The sequence below is a fragment of the Scylla paramamosain genome, chromosome 45 (assembly GCF_035594125.1).
Source record: "Scylla paramamosain isolate STU-SP2022 chromosome 45, ASM3559412v1, whole genome shotgun sequence".
Classification (NCBI taxonomy): Eukaryota; Metazoa; Arthropoda; class Malacostraca; order Decapoda; family Portunidae; genus Scylla; species Scylla paramamosain.
The window spans coordinates 2378430-2405000 of record NC_087195.1 but is presented as its reverse complement, the minus strand read 5'-3'; the positions used below and the strand labels follow the sequence as shown (position 1 = coordinate 2405000).

The following is a 26571-nucleotide window of genomic DNA, read 5'->3' as shown; positions in this document are numbered from 1 at the left end:
AGAGAGAGAGGAGAGAGAGAGAGAGAGAGAGAGAGAGAGAGAGAGGAGAGAAAAAAAAAATTAGACACTTGAAGGCAGCAGAGAAAATTGGACGAAAAAAAATAAATAAATAAATAAAAATAAAAATAAAAATAAAATAAAAATAAATAAAAATAAAAGAAAGCAGAGAAATACATGAGTGACGAAATATGAAAAAAATAAAATTGAGAAGAGGAACAAGAAAGATGAAAAGGAAGAGAGGAGAGAGAGGAGAGAGAGAGAGAGAGAGAGAGAGGAGAGAGAGAGAGAGAGAGAGAGAGAGAGAGAGAGAGAGAGAGAGAGAGAGAGAGAGAGAGAGAGAGAGAGAGAGAGAGAGAGAGAAATGCAGAAATACAGATGAAATTAAACAATAAATGAAAATAAAAACAAAAATGAATAAACAAATAAATAATAAAGATAAATATATAAATAAATAAAAAAAAACAGGAAAGAGAGAGAGAGAGAGAGAGAGAGAGAGAGAGAGAGAGAGAGAGAGAGAGAGAGAGAGAGAGAGAGAGAGAGAGAGAGAGAGAGAGAGAGAGAGAGAGAGAGATCCACCCATAAAAAGGCCACAGATACAAACAAAATGAAACAAAAGGAGAAAGAGAGAAAGATAGAAAGAGAGAGAAAATGAATGAAAATCAATAAACGATGAGGAGCATGAGATAAAATTAAGATAAAAAGTTGGTTGCCTACTCACCATCTTGTGTCTTGACTTGGGGAGGTGGAACGTACGATGGTAATAGAGGTCCGGGTGGAGGGGGGGCATTGGGGGGTGCCTGCTGCTGGGATTGTTGTGAGGAGGAGCCTGACCCACCTTCTCTCATATAAGCTTCCGGAACAAAAGCTTCATTGTCACCTCCTGCAGAAGAGAACCAATGGGGGAGGAGATTAAGTTAGGTGTTAGGTGTGTTAGGTGTAGGTGTTTTTTTTTAGTTTAATTTTTTTGTCTTGCTTTTTTTAGGTTTCTTTTTGTGTATGTTCAGTTTAATCCTTGTTTTCCTTTTCCTTTAATTTATTTTTTTGCATTAGTTGTTGTTTTTCATTTATGTTTAGTTAAATGTGTCTTTTTATTGTTTTTATTTCTTGTTTATGTTCAATCAAATATTTGCATCTTGTTCTTATTTTTAAACATGCTCAGTTAAATATTTACATCTTATTCTTTTGTAATTTTTATTTATTTATTTTTTTTACAGTTAAGCTAAATATCTGTCTTGCTCTATTTTATTTATTTACTTATTTTTTTTTTATAATCTGTCTGTTCAGAAGGGGATTCCTGTCCCCTTGCTCTGCCCCTTTCAGTCACCTCTTACACCACGCAGGGAATATAGTGGCAGTGATCTCAGCCCCTGCCACTTAGTGACATTTCTTTCTATGTATGTCCAGTTAAATGTTTGTGTTTAACTTTGTTATTTATTGATTTAGTGTGTGTGTGTGTGTGTGTGTGTGTAGAGATTGGCCAAGGACACAAATACAGGAGTAGTGGTGGTGGTGGTGGTGGTGGTGGTCTGTCTTGACATTAACAGAAAACTGAGAGGGTAACTTAATTATTTCTTTTCAATCTGACTGTTTCACCTTTACTTTTCCATACACACACCCACAACTAAATTAAAATCCACTAAAGCATAATTTCCTACTTAATCTTCAGCAGTTTTCTTTCACTCATGATTCCTTTGTGTCACCTCTAACACTTTCACCACTGCCTGCCACATTGTTGTCATCACAAAGCACTTAAGGCCATTTCTTTTCACTCTCCAGCCTGTTCTACATATCATACCACCTACAAAATGACCCTCTATTCTTTCTATTTCTTTATTCTCCTCTATTCTTTTTATTTATTTATTTTTTTTATTCTTCCTTGTAAATGCTTGTAATAAATTTCTATAGTGCTTTTAATGCTTTGTGTTGTTGCACATTAGAGTGAAAATGTTAAAGCACTACCAGGATAATGCAACACCCTAATTACAACACATGACATCACCAACATCCTTCATGCCACAACACTTCACTAGTTAACACACCAAGCTTACAATTACTGCAACTACCAACGCAGCATCATATATATTCCCTGCTTGGTTCTTGCAACACCACTTATTACTATACCACATTGCATCATTATCTCCCCTCACACCACAACACACCACTAGGACTTAATGCACTTGGCTTACAATTATCACAACCAGCACCACACTGCATCATTATCTTCCCTCACACGGCAACACACCTCTAGGATTTAATGTACTCTGCGTTTTTTTCAGCCAGTAATCGCCTTCAGACTGCTTGAAATCTGTTTTTGGTTGCCACAAGACTATAAAAGCACTCAATCTTTATGCAATCCTGTCATTAATTCAAATACATAAATTACTAAATTAACGTTTGGCTGTCACATGTAATTACAATATACCTCAGTTTCTATACTATCTTATCATTTATTCGGAAATGATTACCTTGTCTTCTCTCTTCCTCTCCCAAACACACCCATCTCTTCCCTATTCTTGCCATTCTGCCACTTATTCAGTTATACATACCGTCTTCTCTGGTCCTCTCCTAAACACATCTCTCTCTCACCTATTCTATCTTCTCTTCACACACACAATGCCCAGTCTTACCTCTCACTCTCCTACACACAACCATAACTCACCTATCATATCTCGTCACTTATTCAAACACATAAATGCCCAGTCTTACCTCATCCTCTCACTCACTTTTGCTACAATCCCACTTATTCCCTCACAAAATCCATCCTCTCTATCCCTCTCCAAGTCTCAAATATCACCACAATAAGAGATCATATAACCATCAGCACTCATCTCAACTGTCCCTATTGTTCTTCCTCAGTCGGGAATACAGTTCTTAGTCTGAGTGTTAATATATACAGATCCACAGCACAGCACCCTTAGCTGAGTAACTCACAAAAGCCACAGAGATGATTGGCCAGGTTCTCAAGTGTTTCTCCTGTTAATACTGTAGAAATATTGTTAATCTGTCACTAGAACCACAAAAACCCCCTTAAAAACCTTGGTGACATAAAAAAAGACCCATATTCAGAAAAATTGCTCTCACCACAATTATTTTCTAAGCTACTGAGATGATTGACAAAATTCTCAAGTGTTTCTCCTGTTAATACCATAAAAAACCTGTTAAAAACCATAAAAACACCCCTGAAGACCTACCCTTAAAAACCTGTCATTTCAAATTGATCCTTTTGAAAGTAGTACCTTGATTCAGGGCATTCAAACACCATCTTTTCCTCTTTCTTCACCATTCCATGTTCACTATTCGTACTCAAGGAGTCAAGCTTTACCATAATGTCCAGTTTTATTGTCTTTAAAGTGCTTTTATCTTTAATTTTTAACTATTCCTTCCTCCTCCTCCTCCTAATTCTTTCTCCCAATAACAAAGATTTAACATATCAATCTGCCTTCTGTTAAGCTCATAATGTTCAGATTTTACTCTCCTTTGTGAATTTTTCTCTCCTCATTCCTCCTTCTAACTGCTATTCCCAATAACTGATCACCCATATCTATCTTAACATGTCTTGTGCATCTCCCTGTCACACCCATCACCTGCTTGTCTTCTTTCACAGCATCCATAAACCTTCTCCCTATTTCTCCCTCACTGTGAACTCTTCCCTTCCACTCACACAGTTTACCTTCAATCTACCCTTTATTGTATTCACCAGTGTGTGCTGTGGGGCCTTGCTGTGGATGTGTGTGGAGTGCCTAAGCTCCTGGGATGTAGTAGGGCGATCTATGAGACTGTCCCTTTCCACCAGGGGCTGACAAGGCTAAGAGTGTGAATGGTGAGTGTGTGTGTGTGTGTGTGAGTGTAGTGCCTTGTCTGGCCTGCCCTGTGTAAATTGCTGGCCTGGTATAGAGATAGATATATTTCCTCCCTACAAACCTCTATTCCACTCACACAGTTTATCCTAGTCTTCAATCTATATCCTGTACGGTATTTTTTTTGTTTCTATTTCTTTTACCCTCCACCACCTTCAGACCTTCCTCTTTCCCACCACCACACAAGCATCAACATGGAGAAGCTTTATATAAATGCAATAACAAAGCTTTACCTCCCTTTTGCTATGTATCCTTGGCCACCTTCCTTCATACACACAAAATACTTTCATAAAGGTTACAAACACATGGAAAGGGAAGTGAAATCGTAACCACAGAGATTGGCAAGACAAATTAGTAAAAAGGATGATGGAAAGAACACACACACACACACACACACACACACACACACACACACACACACACACACACACACACACACACACACACACACAGTCAGTCAGTTCATCAGCAAGCAAATAAATAAAAAGTCATATTCTTAAACCAAAGACAGACACACTAGTGGAATAAAAGGAAGGAACAAATCAACAGAAATAATTATCAGATAAACCAAAGAAAGAGACAAACTAGAGCAAGGGACAAAGGAATAAATAAATAAATAAACATTACATTCTTAGATAAACCAAAGAGAGCAACCAGAGACAGACAAACTAGAGCAAGGGACAAATGGAGGAAGAAACCAATAGATGGAAAAAATAAGACAATACCAGACAAACCAGAGAGAGAGAGAGAGAGAGAGAGAGAGAGAGAGAGAGAGAGAGAGAGAGAGAGAGAGAGAGAGAGAGAGAGAGAGAGAGAGAGAGAGAGAGAGAGAGAGACTAGTGAACAGGACAAAGGAAGGAAATCATAAATAAACACATGAATAAACAAGTCAGCAATTCCCATCAGAAAGGAGACAAATGAACAGTCGGTCAGTCCACCAGCAAGCACCTCCTCACCTTCATATGATGGGTCAGCACTCTCCTTCAGTTCCACCATCTCTTGCTTGACAGGAATCATCTCTGAGTCCGAGTCGCCGCCCGAGAGCCTGCTGTCGTCGTTTGGGGTGCGTGGCTCCTGGCACGGCTGGTGGACGTCAATAGAGAGCCTGGGCCTTTTGGGGCTGACCGAGTCTGCCTCACACGACTCTGGCGGACGAGGGGACGACGACCGCAGGACTCGCTGCTGTGGAGGAAGAGACACAGGCACGTTGGTTTGAGTGGTGATGGTGATGGTGATGGTGTGTATGTGTGTGTTTACCTATCTATACTTCAGTCAAAAAAAAATTACCAATATATAAACATGTGCACTTATCATTTCAACTTTACTTCAATTACAATACCACCACCACAACAACACACCCACTGCAACACCCACCTCACCTGAATACCACCACAACCACCATCACCACCACCACCACCACCACCACTAACACTCACCTTTTCGCTGTCCTCCGCCAAGCCACGAATCTTGAGCATCTCCGCAGTCTTAAGGAACCTCGCCAAGTTCTCCTGGTGGACATTCACTTCCCCCTGATAGATAAACCGCAGCAGCTTCTCCAGGTCTGCAAATCGAACCTCTGGCGGCAGTATGACAATCGGGTGCTGGCATGGATTAGCCTGCCGGGGAGAGAGAGACAGAGGGTTGGTGGGTGATGGGACAGAGAGGAGGGAAAAAGAGATACCAGGGAGGAGTAAACAGAAAAAGGTAAAAGGAGGAAAGAGAGAGGGTGGGTGTCAGGATTGAGAGAGGAGAGATAACAGGAGGAAGGAAACAGAGAAAGATACAAGGAGGAAAGAGAGAGAGAGAGTTGGTGGGTGTCAGGATTGAGAGAAGAGAGATAACAGGAGGAAGGAAACAGAGGAAAGGATACCAGGAGGAAATACAAAGAGAGATACAAAAAAGATTGGTGGATGAAACAGGAGAGAACAGAGGGAAGAAAAAGGGTAGTGAAAGACAAGATTCTAAAAATGCTGGTTCTGATAAAGGTGAAGAAGAGAAAAGTTAGTGACATAAGGTTGTTAAGGGAAGAGAAGGGAAGATATGATGTGAGATACTCAGAGGGAAGGAAAGAAAGATACAAGACTAAAAACATGGGTTATATTTAGAAGGGAGCAAAGAATAGATAGGATGATGGTAGTCAAAGGGGAAGGAGATACAAGTTGAAACACACTATTTATGAAGACTTTAGGTGAAGAGGAGGGCAGATGCAATGATGCTGGGTATTGTGAGGGAAGAAATGGAAAGATACAAGGTTCTGAAGACACTGAGTTGGAAGAAAACAGGAAACAAGTATATTTAGCAGCCAGGGGCAAGAGGAGAGATTCAATGTTAGATATGGAGATGGAAGGAAAGAAGACATTCTAAAAAAGGTGGTTCTGATGATGTTAGGTGAAGAAAAGGTTAAGTGATGCTCGATGGTGAGGGAACTGGAAAAATCTAAGGGTCTGAAGATGCTGCTTGTAATGATGTTAGGTACTTTTAAGTCAGCTATCTGATGTCGTCAAGAAAACACCATCCCTGTCTATCCACCTCTCAAATTTCTATCAACATCCCTGCTACCACCTCTCCCACTCCTCTTCTCCACACTAACATTACCACCTCTTCCATCTCTCCTCCTCCTCCACACTCTCACTACTACTACTACTCTCATCCCTCTTCTCCACACCACCAAGGTATCACTCCCATCCCATCTCCTCCAGTACAACCTCTATTTATCTTCTCTTCCACACCCCTATTAACATCTCTCCCATCCCTCTTCTCCAGTACCTCCCATCCTTCATGTCCCACCAACCATCCCTCCCATTCCTCTCCTCTTCACCCCACTACCACATCTCCCCATCCCTCCAATCCTTCTCCTCCTACACACACCTATCCCTCCCCATCCCTCCTTCTCTTCTCCTCCACCTGTCATGCCTTACCTTGAGCAGGTCTCTGAAGAACACTGAGCAGGCAGAAAGCAGCATCTTGTGAGCTTTGAGAAACTGTCCCTCGCACGCCAGGGTCACGTCTACGAAATCTTGGTCATTCTTGAAGCCGTCGAGTGCCGTTACCAGGCTGGAGTGGAAGTTGTTCCACCGCAGACAGAACTCCTGAGCGTTGGTCGTCATCCCACCAGAGTCCTCCATCTTTGTTTGTTGTGTGTGTTGTTGTTGTTGTTGTTGTTGGTGTTGTTGTTATTGTTGTTTTTTTGTTGCGGCGGCAGCGGCGGTGGTGGTCTGGCTGTTGGTGGGGAAGGGAGAGGGAGGTTTTGTTAGTTGTGTGTAGTAATCTCTTGTTTGTAATTACTGACGTTCTTTCCTTGGCCTGTGCTCTGCATGCATCCCTCTCTGATAAAGGCCATGGAGATAACCAGTTCAGTTCTAATGGTTATTTCATCAACTGACAACACAGTCCTTATTAAACTAGCACTAGAATCATAAAAACACCCTTGAATACATCAAAAACATCCACTGCAGCTTGTCAATGTACCACTTACCAAGAAAACACCATTAAAACACCCAATAACTTCCACTGGTGTCTGTTAACCCATGAACACCCACAAACACCAGTAACTTCCAGTGGTGGAGTCTGTTAAGCTATCTATAGCCACAAGAAGATGCCAACACTGTACAATGCCTCTTGAAAGTGCTCAAGATAAATGCAAAGTTGTAGTTTTAGTGCAGATAAGCAATGTTTATTCACTACTGTTAGATAAAGTTCAAAATCCTGACAGTTACAATCCCTTGCCGCACATGACACTTGCACCTGTCCCCCACAAATGGACAAAACCACTACTACACCTAACCTAACATATTTTGCAGTTGGTACCAGGGAGGCTATAAAAGATGAAACCACTGCTACTAAACCTAAGCTAACCTAACCCACTCCTACTACACATAAACTAACCCAACACACTGCAGTTGGTACCAGGGAGGCTGTAACAGATAAAACCACTGCTACTATAGATAACCTACCACAGTTTGCAGTTAGTACCAGAAAGACTGTATATATAGTAAAGTTTTCAAGTCAAATTAACATTACTTTTTACAGACTACTGGTTTTAATATTTAGAATGCCAGCAATCTCCTAGCTACCACATAACTGCCTCCTATCAAATAAGTGCCTTGACAGCAAACAGTTAGAAGCACAGCCAAACTTAACCTAACGTCCCAAATCTACAGTTCGTATCAAGGCAAATCATCGGCAAATGTACTTTCCAGTTGTAATCTAAGGCACATTATCCCTCTGACTGCTAACTGGTGTATCTCTCCTTACCAATCACTCTGAGACATCTTTACTTCTACAACCACCTCCAATCTTTAAACTGGCTAGAAACTGCAAAATCTATTCATTTTAATTCCTCTTCTTTGTTGTAGATGCTTATTAAGATGTCATGCATTGCTTCTGGTGCTGTTAACTCTTGTATCGCAGTGAAAGGCTTAATACCCATGTGTCCTACGTGTCTTAACAGCCAAACTTTACCTGACGTCCCCAATCCACAGTCTGTATCAAGACCAAATATCCACAGAATTTTCCAGCCATAATCTAAACCACCTTAATTCCTTCACGTTTCATAGCTCACAGTTAGCCAAAACTTAACCTGATGGTTTCTTGCAACTTTCCTTATTTCTTATGTTCTTATATTCTAATCCAGTTTGCAATGAGCCCCAAGGAGAGAGATATAAAGGACTTCCCAGCTGTGACCTAGACCATCCAAGGAGAGAGAGATAAAGGACTTCCCAGCTGTGACCTAGACCATCTTAATACCTATGCTATTCTATAACTTGAGGTGCATGAGCAGAGCAAGACTTCCCAACTCTCACCTTCCATCTAGCTGAGGAGCCTATGAGGTAAGGAATCAGGCAAGGACTCTATGTGGTTTATTAAATTAACAACAATCAGTGTCACAGCTGCCACTTGACATGTCCTGACATAAAACAGTTTGGGATGTCTCTGGATGGTTCTCTTTGTATTTTATTTATTTATTTATTTATTTATTTATTTATTTTCTGGTGGGCAGAGAATTCTCTCTTTTATGACTGGTATGCTCAGTGTTTTTTTTTAGCCATCTTACATTCTGCTTTGTAATTGTGGGTTTATTTGAATGTTTTTATGTGGACTAGCATCTTTTTTTTTTAGTTGCCTTAGCCAGAATCCCTTTAACATATATCAGCCAAACGTAACCCATTATTACCAGCTAAACTCAATATTTTAGATACCAATAGATCTCTTTCAAAGTCAGCTATTCGTCAACGTCCAGCAAACTGTCTTATCTCGCATTCTACTTCACCACATGTACGCACTCGTTAATATTGCATGTGGCTTATCAATCTAATACCAGCACCCATTACATAACTACCACTGCCTAAGGGTGACTTGTGTTCTCGTATTCAGCGCTTCATCTCCACAACACTTAATATGCACTAACCAACACTTGTAAATAGCAGAGCTTCCAAGGATGTTTCCATGTGGTGATAGTTAGGCAAAAAATGCCATCACAAAAAACATAAATAAATAAATAAATAAATAAATAAATAAATAAATAAATGAAACAAACAAATAAATAAATAAATAAAATAAATAGATAAAATAAATAGACAAATAAAATAAACAAATAAATAAATAAATAAAAATACAAGGATTTTATGGAAATAATCTTAGCTAATTTCCAGACAGTGACAATTTATTTTTTCAAAATTGTTTTTTTTTTTTTAAATGATCTACACTATGAGAGAATTAGCAATGAAATTAAAGAACTAAATTAACCTGGAGACATGGAGGCACTACTGTTACTTCAATATCATAAAAAAAAATAAAATAAATAATAATAAATAAATAAAACACAAAAACCCAACTGGTGTGGAAGTTAATGGAGCTTTCAAGGGCATTTTTATGAATAGTGAACCGAACAGGAATTTTGTCACAGTAACCAAGGAAAATAAATTAAAAAAATGAGAACTTGACTCATTATCTCCATGGCTTCTAACATCAGGCCACAGATCTAAAAAATAGAGATAAAGGCTTCAAACCAAGGGTAAAACAAGAGATATAACATTTACATCACCAATGCTTCTTCTCTTCATATTCAAAACACTAGTGACATTTTCTCCCTTTTAATGGTGAGTGAATACATGCCATTTTTTCCTTCACATTTTAACTCTAGACAAATATTTTCCTTCTTCCAATCTTGTCTCCCTTCTGTACAGCATTTTTTTTCCCCCTGTAGGATATCACGTGTTCTTTTTTTCCTATTTGTAACCCTAGACAAGCATTTTTCCCTCTTGCAATCCTGTGTCCCTTATGCATTCTATATTTCTTTCATATCCGTAACCCTAGACAGATAATTTCCCTTCTTCCTGTCCTTACTGTCCCTCATGTATCTCCCAACACCCCAGCAGGATATTACTAGTCTACCAACAACACACAAAAAAAATATACAATAATAATCATACAATATACCCAAGCATGGTGAAGGGAAGGTGAAAGGCAAATAGATGCAAATATATGTACATCCTTATGAGGTAGAACTCTCTTGCCTCTTGAATAGACTAGTAAGAGGCTGACGAGAGGTTTCCCTGACACTTTCCCCTCTTGAACAGACCAGAATGAGGCTGACGAGAGGCTTCCCCGACTCTCTTGCCTCTTGAACAGACCAGTAAGAGGCCGATTATAGGCTTCCCTGACTCTCCTGCCTCTTGAATAGACCAGAATAAGGCTGACAGCAAGTTGACACAAGGGATTCCTTACATTCTCTCGCCTCTTGCCTCTTAACTAGACCAATAAGAGGCTGAAAGAAGGCTAACAACACCTATCACTTTTTCACCTCCTGATTTGACTAACCTAAGCTGAAAGTTGGCAAGAGATACCCTGATAGACCTTCTCTCTATAAGCAAAAACAACTCTTACTCCTCTCACTTAATCACTCACTCTGGCCTGGCCTCTCCGCCCCCTGACACCCTAGGACCTTCTCTTAGGGTACAGGTCAGCTCACTGTGAATTTGCCAACTTGCCCGCCTGCCACACTAACAAATAAGGTCATTAACTGTCTGTGTGTCCGTGTTAATCCAAGTATGGGTAATATAAATATGACAGAAGAGGTACAGGTGAGTAAAGCCTGTCTGTTGCTCTTCTTTGCCTCCTCATAATCTGCAGCACTTTACAAATTGAACTGATGACTGATAATTCATCTTACACACACACAAACATCCCATTATAACTGTAACTTGCTGTACCTTGTCATGTCATCCTGTACCACCACAAATACTACTACTACTACTACTATTTTTTAACCTACCCCTCATCAGCTAACAAAAGGATAAGCCACATTGCTTGTCATCATTCGCCAAAAAATTAAACTAAGTCCTCCATCCTGCCAATCAAGTAACGCACCTTCTAACAGAGTAACGAGGTAGCCATCCAGGTGAATCAACTAGGCAATTACATTCTTAACACACCTGCTGGCTAGTTAATTTAAACACCTGCCCAAGTATTTTATAGGTAATTTCCTCTATATGCTTTTGACAGTAATGAGGTAGCCAGCCAGGTGAGCAAACCAGGTGACTTGCATTACTTTTATAAGCTTCACTAAGATAGAATAAGCTTAACTGACATATAACAAGGTAGCCAGACAGGTGAAAAGTCCAGGTGAGGCTCTCTTAATTAATGACTGGGCTTCAGTAAATAAGCTTCACCGACAAGCTTGACTGACCGGAGTAATAAAGCAGCCAGACGGGTGTGCAAATCAGGTGAACAGCCAGGTATGCGTCATTTAACCCGTTCAGGTGAGTAAATGAGGTGAGGCTTTCTTTGCTAATCACCAGGTAAGTTTCAGTGGTTAAGCTTGACTGGCCAAGCTAATGAGGCAGCCAGACATGTGAGTCAAACAAGTAGCCTCTTTTACCACAGACAGGTGAGTAAACCAGGTGAGGCTCTCTTAGCTAGTCACCAAGTTTTAGTGTGTAAGCTTGAGTGGGTAAGCTTAAGTGGATAAGCTTCAGTGGATAAGTTTAAGTAAGCTTCCGTGGGTAAGCTTAAGTGGATAAGCTTCACAAGGCAAGCTTCTGAGGGTAAACTAGTGAAAGCTGCAGAGGGTAAGTTTTGACAAGATAAGTTTCAGTGGATAAGCTTCACATGGTAAACTTGAATGGGTAAGCTTGACATGTAAAACTTCAGCGGGTAAGCTCCACAAGGCAAGCTTCAGCGGGTAAGCTTCCCTCAGCACCGCAGCCAGCACGGCCCGCCAGTCACCACCCAGCCAGACACACTCGCTCACCACCCCGACACACTAATGAACACCAACCAGGCTGGTGTTGAGGGAATCACCGCGTGGCACACCCAATAACTCTACACCCGAAGCGACAATGGAGATAAAACGTTAACGCATAGGTTAAAAAAAAAAAAAAAAAAAAATTGGGGCGGTGTATAATTCGCTTTTCCTCGGCAAACTTCAATGTAACACGTTAAACCTTAAGAGTAACCGTAGACATTGATGGGTTAATACTTCAAGCACCAATTGAGCACCAGTGACGCGAGAATAACCTTAGAAATAGTGAGAAAATAGCAGAAATAAGGGGGAGGCATGGCCGGGGGGGGAGGATGGGGGGACCCCTCAAGTCTAGACGCCGTATTCTACCCGCCAAAACACTCAGCCATTTTTCCCTTTTTCCTCTTTTCCCTCTGATTCCTACCCGCCGGCGACTCCCTTCCAGCTAGCACGAGTATTTCCCGCACCTGAAAACCTGCTCATGGGGTTCAAATGGATCATGGGAGGTTAATTAAGAGAGAAATATTAAATAGCTCTCACCCGCTTCTCGTCCTTCCCCTGGCGAGCGTTTAGTTCCAATGATTTAAGACTATTGCTTCACCTAACTACCGCCTATTTACTGCTCAACTACCTCCTCCAAGGCTCAAATAGTTAGGAGTTCTAACGGAAAATTTTTACAATGGCACTGGGTGCTTGGAAATAGGTGGAAATGAGATAAATAAGGGTGTTTTTAGAAGAGTTTAAATGTGACGGCCGCCATTCTCTCAGTTATTGATTCCATAAAAAGACGCGGCCTCTCTCTCTCTCTCTATCTCTCTCTCTCTCTCTCTCTCTCTCATTAGTATTCACCGATATTTTTTTATTTTTTTTGTTTCTTTTGCTTTATATCTCAAAAAATGGCGGAAAGCATTCTAATATTTGGGAAAAGGTGGAAATGGCGCCTGTGTGTTGTATGTTAGAGATGGACAGGAGGGAGGGAGGGAGGCGGGAGGGTGTGTTTGATGGACGGCTTGACATCAGAAAGGAGACAATAAAGGAACCATTGTTTTATCAGCCACTGGGGGTCGATGGGGCCGCCGGCACGCCCTTGTCTGGATGGATGGATGGATGGATGGCTGTCTGTTTCTCCGTCTGTGTCTGTCTTATGTCTGTTATTCTACCTATTTCATATTTTACTTTCCTGTAGTTTGTTAGGTTATTATTATCATAGTCTTTTATTGATTTCCGTCTGTCTGGTTGGCTGTCGGTCTGTTTGTCTGGGCGTTTGTCTCATGACAGTTCTATTTATTTCATACTTTACTTTTCTGTAATTTGTCAGATTATTATTATTATCATTATTATTGTTATTATTAATAGTCTTTTATTGATTTCTTTCTGTCTGGATGGCTGTCTGTCTGTCTGTCTGCGTGTCTGTCTCTTTCTTTCTGTCTTATTTATGTTATTCTAACTTATTTCATACTTTACTTTCCTGTTGTTCGTTAAGTTATTATTATTATCATTAATGTTTTATTGACTTATGTCTGTCTGGGTGCCTGCCTGTCTCTCTGGGTGTCTGTCTCTCTCCGTCTGAATTATGTGTTATTCTATCTATTTCATACTTTACTTTCCTTTTTCATACCTTAAGTTTTTATTATCAACATTTTATTGATTTATGTCTGTCTGTCCGGTTGGCTGTCGGTCTGAGTGTATATGTCTCTCTTTGTCTGTCTCATGTTTGTTATTTTATTTATTTAAGTTCTTAATTCCCTAGAGTTTATGCTTTTATCATTGATGTTTTATTGATTTCTGTCTGTCTGGCGGGCTGGCTGTCTGTCTTTCTCCCTCTGTCGCTCCGTCTCATGTCTTCTCCTTCAATTTATTTCTTATTTTTCTCTTGTTTCTATAGTTTATTGATATAATTAATAGTGTTTTACTGATGTCCGTCTGTCTGTCTGTCTGTCTGTCTGTACATATATATCTGGCTGGCTGCATGGCTGGCTGTGTGTCTATATGTTTCTCTCGCTGTCTCATGTCTTATTCTTGGATCTATTCAATAGCTTTCTTTAGTTCTGTTGTTTAATACAATTATTACTGTTTTATTGACTTCTGTTTCTCTGCGTGTCTGCCTGTCTCTCCCGCTCTGTCTGATGTGTTATTTTTATTTATTTATCTTTTTTTTCAGTTTGCTGTAATAATTTCTGTTTATTGATTTGACAGGCTCCTGGTCTGTCTGGCTGTCGGTCACGCTCTCTAAGGTCCTCTAATCTTCCATTATTCTCCCATAGTATCCCTCCCACCCCGTTTTCTCTTTACGCGAGGCATACTATCCTATTACTTATTGATTTGAATTGTCTGTCTGTTTGTCTGTCTGTCTGTCTGTCTGTTTGTCGGTATGTATGTGTGTATGTATAACTATGTATATTCACTCGTCTACCGGTATGTGTTATAATGTATCTACACTATTTTAATATCTCACTTTTCATTATTATTTCTTTCCATTATCATTATTTCATGTTGATTGATTTGTGTCTGTCTGTCTGTGTGTCTGTCTAAAGAGGCGGGGCTAGAGAGCACGGGACAAGAGGGAAGCGGCTGGACGGCGCGGTACAAAAGGGGCGGGGCTGGATGGCGTAGACAAAAGGGGCGGGGCTGGATGACGGGACAAAAGGGGCGGGGCTGGATGGCGCGGGACAAAAGGGGCGGGGCTGGATGGTGCTGGACAAAAGGGGCGGGGCTGGATGGTGCTGGACAAAAGGGGCGGGGCTGGATGATGCTGGACAAAAGGGGCGGGGCTGGATGGTGCTGGACAAAAGGGGCGGGGCTGGATGATGCTGGACAAAAGGGGCGGGGCTGAATGGCGCGAGACAAAAGAGGCGGGGCTGGATGGGATGAGACAACAGAGGCGGGGCTGGAAAGGGCTCTACCACTTGGGGCATTACTAACCTTTGTGCTGCATTCACTGTACCACACACACTAGGGGCAGTACTAACCTTCCACTAATACCTACAGCCCAGCCTGAGCCGCACTCCTGCCACGCCCTGTGATGCTGTGTTTCCCATAAGTGTAATCACTATGCTGGGAAACACTCACGGAACAACACACATAAATTAATAAATAATCTCTCTCTCTCTCTCTCAAGGAACAATAAACAACACTCCAGCAGTAGCCTTATTTTATTAATTTGTTTTGGACTTGACTCATTGTTATCTGGAGCCACATTAGTTGCACATCATTATCAACACCGTCATCATCATCGTCAACATCTTGCTAACAGTTAATCCCTGCAACATAATGAAAGACTTGTATTCCTCACCGCTTCCTTCTCTCTCTCTCTCTCTGTTCCTCAAAATTCTAGATGATCAATGGAGTTCTTGCAATGTTTTCCTCTTTCTAGTGATGGTTTAATAGCAAGACTATCAGTGGAATTATGAAAACACTCTTGAAAACACCAAAGAAAAGATTAGTTCAGATTCTTGTCATGTTTTTCTTTTACATATCAAAATATCAACAAAAACATGAACACAGCTTTAAAAACTCCAGTAACTTCCACTACAGTCTGTCAAAAGAGATACAGAATACAGTCTTTTGTACTGACGTTTTCTTCCTATAACTGATGGCTTATGTACCAAACTGTTGCCAGAATAACAAAAACAAGCTTGAAAACTCCAGTAACTTCCACTACAGCTTTCAAAACAATTCAGAATACAGCCTTTTTTTGTATTGTTTGTATTGACATATTTCCCTCCTTCACTAATAGTTTACTAACCAAACCATCACTAGAATCATGAAGAAACCAATCTTGAAAACTCCAATAACTTCCATTACATTCTGTGAAAGCGATGCAAAATACAGTCCTTTTCATATTTTACAGTTCATAGTCTCTCCATCCCGTTCCTTTCATTCAGCAGATGCAAAAATGTATCCTCGTTTTAACATCACCACCCAAACACTGGTAAATTAAGTCATATATTCTGTACAGTCTTTCTAAAACTGAGCCCAATAAATCAGGCAATCTGGGCTTTCCCTGTCTAGTTCTGTTCTGTCCTGTCTTGTCTTCTCTGTTTGTGTGGGGAAATCTCTGTCTTGTTCCTGTGATCTTGTGTTCGTTTGTCTCGTGAACACTTGTTTGTGAAATGGTACCCACTCACGTACCTAAAACACACATACAGGTATACATACATACAAGTACACACGTGATATCACATACATATACATGTCCGAAATGAAAGCAAAGATGAAAGAAAGGACTATAATACATACATACATACACTATTCCACACTATACAAGCATACACATCACACTCATTCTGATGTAACACTTCCAACTTGGTAAAAAACAGAATAAATAAAAATAAGATACAAAAAATACAAAATAAATTATTTTTCCATTTATCTCCTGGTGTTTACGTGAAAGAAATGCAGGATGCTTCCTCCAAGCCACACCAAGCACAATGGATATATTTTTGGGAGCAGAGCAGAATGGTGATACTTAGAACTCCAGAAACCTTCACTCCTTTGCTTTGTGCTGTGCCTCTCTCTCAAGTCCCTCATCCTGACGGCAACCTCGCAAGATGTGACTCGCTGGAGGGCACGAGAGATGCTTAGAAGTCAGAGAACTGCACTCTCTTCTATACTATTTGTCTCTTAACCTCAAGTCCTGTTCTTAATTTCTGGCAGGAACTGAATATCTGAAGCCCTGTTCTTATTGACTGGCTGAGACTAAATAACTTTAATGTACTTCCTGGCAGGGTGATGACTTAATCCTTGTTCTTTTTGGGAAGGTAAAAACTTGACCCCTGTTTTACTTTCTGGCAAGTAATAACTTAATCTATGCTTCTGCTTTCTGGCAGGGAAAAAATTTAATCCCTGTTTTTTCTGGCAGAGTAATAATTTAATCCCTGTTCTAATGTTCTGGCAGGGTAATGACTTATTCCTTTTTCTTATTTCTTGGCAGACTAAGTAACTTCCCTGTACTTACTTCCTGGCAGTGTAATAACTTAACGTCTGTTCTTTCTGACAGTAAAAACTTATTCCCTGTTCCTACTTTCTGGCAGGGTAAAAACTTAATCCCTGTTCTTATTTACTGATAGGGTCTTCCTAACTTCCTTAATCTTATAAACCGGGACCGAATAACATGAATAGTTTGACTTGCATTGAATTCCTGGCATACATCAGCCCATCTATGCCCAGTGTGCTCTGTTAATGGCACTGGGAGCCCCTACAAAGCTGGAATGTTTCAAGGGCACACCCAAACACTGCCACCATCACTACTGTCACCACTGTCAGCACCACTAGTGATGGGCAAACTGATGGTAATGTAAATGTACTCCTATTTCTCCATGGTATGCTCTGTTCTCTAAATATGGCAAATGAAAATAATGATAGTAAATGAATACACACACAGACACACACACACACACACACACACACACACACACACACACTAATGTATGCACACCTCTTCCTTCTACAAAATAATATCACCCCCTACAGCAACATGACAAAAGGCTGCTTCACTGAGAAGAGGAGGAGGAGAAGGAGGAGGAGGAGGAATCAAATGGAAGGAAGAGAATACAGTCCAAAAAAATGAAAGTGCAATAGGAGGAAGGAAGAAATAGAATACATAGAGGAGGAGGAGGTAGACAAAAGTACTGATAACCAAACAGAAATCCTGCCTCAATTTTTCTTCTCTGCATTGAAAGGAAGAGACATCCTAAAGGATTTCTAAAAGACCTCCAAAGGAACTCTCACTCCTCCTCCTCCTCCTCCTCCTCTTCTTTCTCATTTTTTCCTTATTATTATTTCTCCACCCCCGTGTTTTGTTTGCCATGCCTCTCCCAGTCTGTACACACACACCCACACACACACATAAGTGCATACACACATCTATATACATATTTATACTTCTCAAAATACATACACACATACAGTTTCAAATATGTAATGAACTAAACATGTGTCCTTCTATTTAAACTTCAGTAAAATTATGTAACTTTTAGAAAATGCAAGAGTCCAGTCATTCATTCACCCATCTTGTCTCTTCTCTACTCCTCTCTCTCTCTCTCTTTCTTTTTAACTGAGCAAAGTCCAATGTACAACAGTTATCATGTATAAATAAACACAGGTATTCACTCTTTCTCTCTCAATAGTTATAGAAGTAGTAGTAGTAGTAGTAGTAGTAGTAGTAGTAGCAGTAGTAGTAGTAGTAGTAGTAGTAGTAGGTGGATGACTTCTCCAGTGGAAACCAAGGGAGGGAGGAGGGACGGGTAGATGGAGGGAGGAAAAGTGTCTCTCCAGTCATCTCTCACTCTCCTCCTTTGCTGTGACTCACTTACCCTGGAAGAGAAAGAAATATGTGAGCAAATGAGGAGGAATACAAAGGAAGACAAAGGAGGAGGAGGAAGAGGATGGCTATACAAAGAGGAGATAGATTTGGCTGTCTGAAGGGAACACCAAAGAAGATCTGTGTGGTGGAAGTGGTGACGGGATACACAGTGAGATGGTGTCAACATGTAGAGGAAGGAAGGTGAGGTGAAGGAAGGAAGACATACTCAAGATCACTCCAGCTGATTGGTAACCAGTGGGGGACTGAAGAAGACTTGGAGACGGTGTGGTGGGTGTGATGATGTGAGTGAGGTGATACAAGCACAAGTTTCTTTCATCTCTTCTCTTCAGTGAGTGTCTATGTTTGCCTGTTATTATTCATTTCTATGAGCCAGCAATCCCACATGGGGTAGCCCAGACAAGGCACCTCACACTCACTCACCTCTTTCCTCCAGTGGGTGTCTATGTGTGCCTGGACTGTCTTATCATGTCCTGTCACTACACCAGCACACCTCTCCCTCTTCTCTCCAGTCTGTCTGTAGCTGTCTGTGTTCGGCTGGACTCCCTTCCCTTGTCCTGTCACTACACCAGCACACTCCCTCACCTCTTCCCTCAGTGACTGTCTGTCTTCCTATGTTCTGTCACTACACCAGCACACTCCCTCACCTCTTCTCTCCAGTGGGTGTCTGTGGCTGCATGGCGGGGGCCTGGGCAGCCTCAGCTCTCAAAGAGGAGATAATCCTTCAGTGTTCTAGGGAGAGGCAGTGCGTTCACCCCGTGCTGTGCGATGTGCTTCACGATGATGTCTCTGCAAGCACTCTTCAGGGACGTCACTGGAGGGAAAGAAATATTTATACATCTGTCTATATTTTAAGTGAATGAAACCTAACCTAACCCAACTTAACCTACCCAAACCTACCTAATCTAACCCAACCTAACCTAACTGATGTCTCTACAAGCACGTTTACAGATGTCACTAAAGGAGAAGGAATAATTATGCATGTCTATAGTTTAAGTGAACCAAACCTAAACCTAACCCAACTTAACATAACCTAAGTGACGTCTCAGCAAGCACTCTTTAGGGATGTTGCTGGAGGGAAAGGAGTAATTATATATCTGTCTATAGTCTAAGTGAATCAAATCTAAAATAATCTAACTTAACCTAGCCAAACCTATCTAACCTAACCTAACTGATGTCTCGGCAAGCACTCTTCAGGGACATCACTGGAGGCACAGGAATAATTACACAAGTCTATAGTTTACGTGAATGAAACCAAATCCATCTTAACCTATGTCTCAGCAAGCAGTCTTTAGGTACATAACTGGAAGAAAAGGAATACATTTGTCTATATTTAAATTAACTCAGTCTAACCTAACCTAACTTAACTCAAACTAACCTAACTTAATCTATGTCTTGGCAAGCAATCTTTAGGGACGTCACAAGAAGGAAAGGAATACATTTGTCTATAGTTTAAATGAACTTAGTCTAACCTAACCCAACCTAACCAGAATTAACCTAACCATACCGCTACAATCTTACATTCCAAGCCCAACTTAAACCTAACTTCACCTAAGCACTCGCCTCCATACAGCTGCACTATCCGCACTTGTTTGGTGGTGCCGTAGACGTCCACCACGGCATAGAGGGGCGCCTGTTCAAAGGGCAGTTTCTTGGTAAAGGCACCCTGGTCCTCTCCATTGATTATGTAGTGCATCTCGGCTAGGTTCCCCTGAAATGACCGCTCTTGTTGATGACAGCGGGAGAGAGAGAGAGAGAGAGAGAGAGAGAGAGAGAGAGAGAGAGAGAGAGAGAGAGAGAGAGAGAGAGAGAGAGAGAGAGAGAGAGAGAGAGAGAGAGAGAGAGAGAGAGAGAGAGAGAGAGAGAAGGTAACAAGTTTAATTGATACTATGAACACCTGATGAGTATTACCTGAGAGAGAGAGAGAGAGAGAGAGAGAGAGAGAGAGAGAGAGAGAGAGAGAGAGAGAGAGAGAGAGAGAGAGAGAGAGAGAGAGAGAGAGAGAGAGAGAGAGAGAGAGACGCTAAAACATAATCCCTAACACCTTTCACGAGTAACAACCTAACCTAACCTTCACTCTCATATTTCCTCCTCTTATTCCTTCTCTTCTTCATTTTCTCCTTTTTGCTGTCACTGTAAATCTTTTCTTCTTCTTCCTTATAACTGAAAATTTTCCTGCTTATTTCCTCTCTGTCTTTCATTCTTATCCTCTCACACTCTCTTCCTCCTCTTCCTAGCAAAATATTTCCTTTTTAACACCTCTTCCTTTCATCTCACTCTCTCATAAGACCTTCTCAGTCTGTCTCTTCTCACCCTCTCTGTCACAACCTGTTCAGCCTATCCCCTCTCTTCCTCTCCTTCTCACAACCTTCCCAGCTCCTCTTCCTCTCCTTTTCAGCCTTTCACAATCTTTCCAGTCCCTCTCCCTCTCCTCTTCAGACTCTCACAACCTCCCCAGCCCCTCTCCTTTCATCCTGGGTAGATTAATTATTTCTATCCAGCTTCCTTCACCTCTCCCTCTCATCCCCTGCTCCTCTCATGCACTCACAACCACTCACAACATTCCCAGCCCAGCACCTCATCCTGTCCCCTCACCCTGGGCAGATAGATGACTCCTATCCTGCTTCCCTCATCTGTAGGGAGGATGTTGTCTCTTTTCAGCGTGATGCGACGTCCTGAGGGGGAGGTGAAGGCGTAGGGCGTGGGCTGGAGGGCAGAGCGAGGCACCAGGCCCCTTGATGTTTTGAGGTACTCCCCAAACATTATGGAGTCCAGGCCACGCCCCACGACTCCTCCCAGAGCCCGCCGTCGGTTGCGCAAGTGAAACACTCCTAGGTTCTCCTCCTCTTGTTCAACGGGGGGGGCGGGGGAACACTCCTGGCCTCCCCCGCCCCCCCCATCCTCCAGGCCTAAGGTTGGGTTTGTGGCGGCGGCAGCAGCGGCGGCGGCGGCAGCGACGGCAGCATCTTTCTCTGGCTCTGTCTCTGTGTCTTGTTGTACGCGGTTCTGGCTCTTGGTGATGGCACAGATCCATGAGTTGCCTGTGGGGATGCATGGGGTGATTGCTGGTGTTGGTGGTGGTGGTGCACTGTGCTAACCCAATAAGTAATAAAGATAAACCCAAGCAGAAAATATGAAGTCAGTCAAAACTACAGACAAAACCCAAGCAGAAAAATGAGTGGTCTGACTCCCACTTACCCATATTGGTCATGTCTGGCAGGGAGTAAGGTGGCAGCTTGAGCATGTCTGGGCTGGCGGGGTTAAGCTGGGTGAGGCCGAGACGCATGTGGCCCGTCCAGCCCGGCTCTGTCTTCTCTATCTCCACCAGGAAGATCTCCCCTGGCAGGAGAGGACGCTCGCTGATGGTGACGGCATTGGCAAAACTAGCCTTCCTATAAGCCACAGTGTTGTCATCGTACAGCATAACGTTGGCGCCATGGTTGGGGTGAAACGTCATCGTCTGGAAGCCATTGGGCATTATGGCGGTAATCATCAGTGGTCCATCTGAAACAACAACACCCAAGTCAATCTCTGACGCACATACAGTACTTACAACTTCTTCTCAACCTAACAACACCTAAGTCACTCACAGACACACACACAGTACTTGTGATCTTGTTGATCACACTGTTGTCATCAGCAAGGCAATAAGTCTGGGTCTCCCTCCTAACCTGATAACGTGGCTAGCTGACTTCCTCACAGGGAGGCATCAGGCCGTTCGCTATCAGGGATCTGTCTCTAATTTCCAACAGCTGACATGTGGGGTCCCCCAGGCGACCAAGATGGGTCCACTATGCTTCCTTCTCCTTATTAATGACGCCCTTACTGACACCCCCCATCGCTGGAAGTATGTGGACGACTGCACCGTGGACGTCCCAGTTTCCAACAAAAACCCGGACTACTCGCCACTGCAAGCAATTCTGGAGCGACTGCAGACATGGACGGATGAGAGCAGGATGACCATCAACCACAGCAAAACTGTGGTGATGCATTTCTGTACCTCCTCTGTATCAGTGCCCCCTCCCCAGCTCACAGTGGGCCCTCATCCCCTCCAGGTGGTCCAATGTGCCAAGCTTCTCGGAGTCACGGTGGACGACCAGCTCACCTGGAAGCAGCATGTCGCCAGCACTGTAAGATCCGCTACCTACAGGCTGTACATGCTGCGCAGACTCAGGTCGCTGGGGACACCGACAGACGAGTTTAGGGGGGGGGTGTGTACCTCACCTTCATCCTCCCCAAACTCATGTATGCCTCCCCAGCGTGGTCTTCCTCCCTCACACACACTCAACAGCTACAGCTGGAGAGTGTGCAGGGTCATCCTTGGCCCTGCCTATACCACCTACGATGAAGCCCTGACTATCCACCAGGCACCGAGAGGCTCTGGAGAAGTTTGGAAGGGGACTGCTGCATCATCCACGTCTCAGACACATGCTGCCGCCTGATGCCGCCTCGCCCGGTCCGTGCCACCAGACATCACAGCAAGATAACGCCCCTAAAGACGCCGCGCACAGACCAGTACAGACTCAGCGCGATTCCCATCATGGTGCGAGCCATCAATCAATAGTATTTCCCTTCTAGATTAGACTTAGCTTTAGGATAAATGTTAAGTATTTCCCCACCCCCTCTGTACATTTTCAGTTTGTTAACTGCCTAAAGAATAAACCGTTTATTATCATTATTATTATTATTGCTAATTTTACAACTTCTCAGCCAACAACACCTAAGTCAATCTCAGACATACACACAGTACTTACAATTTCTTCTCAGTCTAACAACACCCTGGTCATTCACAGACACACACACACAGTACTTACAACTTCTTCTCAGCCTAACTATTTGGGGTCACTGTTTTTCATGAGCCTCTTCCTGGTGTCTCTGTTTTGTGTTAGCTATTCTTTTGCTTATTTCTTTATCTCATGTGTTATCTAATGCAGTCTTTCCTTCTTATCAGTGTTTCTTAACCTAATCCCACAGACTTAACAACAAAGGGGAATCTGGGGTCTTCTGGCAGAGGGAGTGGAAATAAATTAATAAACATTAGGTTAAAACGGCATATTTCACGGATTTGCACTCCCTTCATCTGAAAACCCCAAATTTCTACCTGATGTTAAAATTTGCTGTGGGATTATGGAAACAGAAAAGTTAGGTTAGGATGCGTTAAGGTGTGTTAGGTTAGGTTGTGTTAGGTTAGGCTAGGGTGCATTAAGGTGTGTCTGTAAAGTTTGGGTGCGTTAGGTTAGGTCAGGGTGCGTTAGGTTAGGTCAGGGTACGTTAGGGTGTGTCTGTTGTGTTAGGCTAAGTTAGGGTGCATTAGGGTGTGTCTGTAGAGTTAGGTTAGGTTAGGGTGCATTAGGGTGTGTCTATAGAGTTAAGTTAGGGTGCATTAGTGTGTTAAGTTATGATACAAGTCTCTAAAGTTAGGTTAGGTTAAAATGGCAAGCAAATTTCGCAGATTTTCGCTTCCTTCATCTGAGGACTCAAGATTCACACAAGGACCTACAACTTGCTCTAATATTTTAACTTCAGCCTCATAACTCTGGGACTGAACATGTCTGGGTGAATCTAATTAGAGTTTTGTAATGATGCTGAAATGTTTTAAATTAATCTCTCTCGCTCTTTCTGTCTCTCATTTCCTTGTCATTTCCAAACTCACCACCATCACCATCACAACCTCGTCACCTCAAGCTCACCACCACCACCACCATCACAGTCTTGTTACCGCCGTCACAACTGTCACCACTATCACAATCTCACCACCATCACAACCTTGTCATCACCATCACTCTCCCCACTCACCACTCACGACCCTCATCACCATCACTTGCAACCTCTTCCTCTCATACCCTCACCGCAGCCTCTCTCCCTCTCCCTGATCACTCACAACCTCTCCCTCACACCAGGCAGTAAGGGCACCAGGTGAGAGTGGTGAGGGCCAGTCAGTCACTCCTCTCACTTCAATGCCAGTCATTCTCACTCACTCTTCTCCCTCACCTGAGCCTCTGTCACTGTGAGCTCTCCCAAGACACTCACTCGTCACTTGCTGAGCCTATGGAAGTGAGCAGTGAGTGAGTGTGTTATGTTCTCGCGTTTATACTCACCTGAACAGAAGCGCAGCGGTCTCTCACTAAACTCTCTCTCTCTCTCTCTCTAGACGTGTTTTTTTTTTTTTTTTCTCACCTGACCTGATCTTAGTGGAGATAGATAATAAGTTAGAATTGTGTATCTTAATTTACTTTTATCTAACTTTAATTAACCTTACCTGGAGATTAATAAAGGTGGAAAATGCGCGTCTTCTATGATTTGACCTTACCTGTAAATAATAACCTCATCTGACCTTATTTGCCTGCGGGAAATATATAATAGATTAAATAAAAAAAACACCTTATTTAATTTCCTCTTTTTTTTTAACCTAACCTGGCGAGAAACATACGCATTTACTTGAATTAATCTTACCTGGAGGGAAATAGGTTAGAAATACATACCTGTCCTTAATTATCTTATCTTACCTAACCTTAATTTACCTGGAAAGCTTCATAAAGTTAGATTATAAAAGAGACAAGACATAACCTTACTCAATTCTTTTTTTTTTCTTTTATGACAAACTTGGCAGTCTGAATCCACTGACAGGAAGAAAGGAAGACAGGAAGGAAGCAAGGTAGGAAGGAATTGCATTACGTTCATTACAGGTGTTTAATTGTCATTTCTTTCATTATTTCCGGAAATACGTGACATAGAACAGGGAAGAGGAAACATTTTGTACGCATTTGCGCGGAAGTGTTACGAGAGAGAGAGAGAGAGAGAGAGAGAGAGAGAGAGAGAGAGAGAGAGAGAGAGAGAGAGAGAGAGAGAGAGAGAGAGAGAGAGAGAGAGAGATTCTTATTAAGGTCTATTGACAGAATCTTGCCTAACGCAAAAACTTAAATTGATAAAAATCACAATTAAAACAGCAAAAAAAAAAATAAATAAAATAAAAGAAATAAACTGAAATTCTGTTCATAGAGAGAGAGAGAGAGAGAGAGAGAGAGAGAGAGAGAGAGAGAGAGAGAGAGAGAGAGAGAGAGAGAGAGAGAGAGAGAGAGAGAGACTACTATTAGGTATAGCTCTTATCAAATCCAGCGTGTGTGTGTGTGTGTATGTGTGTGTGTGTGTGTGTTTTAAGTAGTGTAAGTCAGTAAGTAATGAAATTTTACTGCTTATGACTGCAGCACGTTGAATGAATCGCTTCTCGTCCGATCAGCGAGGTTAAGCAACGCGGGGTCTGGATAGTACTTGGATGGGTGACCGCGTGGGAACACCGAATGTAAAAAATAAACAAATAAATAATAACTAAATATATAATAAAACATAAATAACTAATAAAAAAGTTTACACAATTCAATACATAAATACAATGGCGCGTTGTCTGTGTATGTATGTGTGTGTCTGTGTCTGTGTGCGTGACCATGAATACACAACCTCGCTATATGTGTGTCACCTGCTGACGATATGGTGACCTTAAACACTCTTTCCCCTTGCCCTCATTAATAACACCTCTCTCTCTCTCTCTCTCTCTCTCTCTCTCTCTCTCTCTCTCTCTCTCTCTCTCTCTCTCTCTCTCATACACACGGAAGGGATTACCGGTTTTAATTAGATTGTGTTAAGTTAGCTTGATTAGATAAATTCTCTCATGTTGGTTTTCCTCCAAATGAAAAGACAGATATATTAGCAACGTGTGGAGCTGATAAAGATGAAATTGATGTAGAATGCTATCTATCTATTAGGCAAATACGAAATATATATATAGACAGAACCAGGATGCTTAGGAATCATGTAAATAGTGATACGTTTAGTCATTACAAGAGTTAGTGAGCGTGTTAATGTTAAGTATGGGAAGGGTAGTACACGAACTGACATTGCGAAGATGAAGGTTAGGTTAGGTTACAAGTATTAATGGCAGTATAAAGAAATATTTACTATGGAGAGAACACGGTGCAGGAAGTGTAGGGCTCAGAATATGGCTACTCTCTTGAATATTATGTGTTGACTGAATTTCAAAACACTAACGTCGATAAATGTGACGGACCAGATAATATGAATGCTGGAAAATAAAGCACGAGGTTAAAGAGGTACAACAACTTTGCTCCATCATGATTATTGTTTGTATGCTTGTA

The 26571-nt window shown here is 41.9% G+C and overlaps 2 protein-coding genes across 13 annotated transcripts in view; both read right to left on the bottom strand.

Annotated features, from left to right (window-relative positions):
• The window catches only part of LOC135094260 (protein bric-a-brac 2-like), a 74251-nt gene extending 61543 nt beyond the window's left edge, over positions 1–12708 (bottom strand). For 4 of the 5 annotated variants that reach the window (XM_063994240.1, XM_063994243.1, XM_063994244.1 and 1 more), the window contains exons 1-5: positions 12640–12708; positions 6776–7076; positions 5294–5473; positions 4814–5039; positions 719–880 (exon numbers count right to left, since the gene is read on the bottom strand). In XM_063994240.1, coding sequence (XP_063850310.1) covers positions 719–880; positions 4814–5039; positions 5294–5473; positions 6776–6982 — 775 coding nt within the window. In that variant the 5' untranslated portion in view covers positions 6983–7076; positions 12640–12708. The remainder of the gene's footprint in view (positions 1–718; positions 881–4813; positions 5040–5293; positions 5474–6775; positions 7077–12639) is intronic. The other variant, XM_063994241.1, reaches the window with a different exon arrangement.
• A 2527-nt stretch (positions 12709–15235) lies between these two features.
• LOC135094369 (neuralized-like protein 2) lies at positions 15236–26504 on the bottom strand. Of its 8 annotated transcripts, none has more exons than XM_063994406.1 (6): positions 26375–26504; positions 21620–21925; positions 21017–21462; positions 19973–20132; positions 19069–19235; positions 15236–18414 (listed from the first exon to the last, which is right to left on the bottom strand). In XM_063994406.1, exons 2-5 carry the CDS (start codon positions 21912–21914, stop codon positions 19120–19122), a joined length of 1017 nt encoding a protein of 338 aa, XP_063850476.1. In that variant the 5' UTR covers positions 21915–21925; positions 26375–26504; the 3' UTR covers positions 15236–18414; positions 19069–19119. The 8 variants fall into 8 exon arrangements, with proteins under 8 accessions (XP_063850476.1, XP_063850478.1, XP_063850475.1 ...); XM_063994408.1 differs by lacking the exon at positions 26375–26504 and adding an exon at positions 24520–24564; XM_063994405.1 differs by lacking the exon at positions 26375–26504 and adding an exon at positions 24413–24539.
• Between the last annotated feature and the right edge of the window lie 67 nt (positions 26505–26571).

Coding starts and splice junctions, on each gene's coding strand:
- LOC135094369 (XM_063994403.1), bottom strand. CDS start 24,239: ATGGTGATGAGGGTCGTGAGTG. Junction 21,926..24,217: donor GGTGATGAGGGTCGTGAGTG/GTGAGTGGGGAG, acceptor TTGTTGTTTCAG/ATGGACCACTGATGATTACC. Junction 20,133..21,016: donor GAGTCATCTATCTGCCCAGG/GTGAGGGGACAG, acceptor CGGTCATTTCAG/GGGAACCTAGCCGAGATGCA.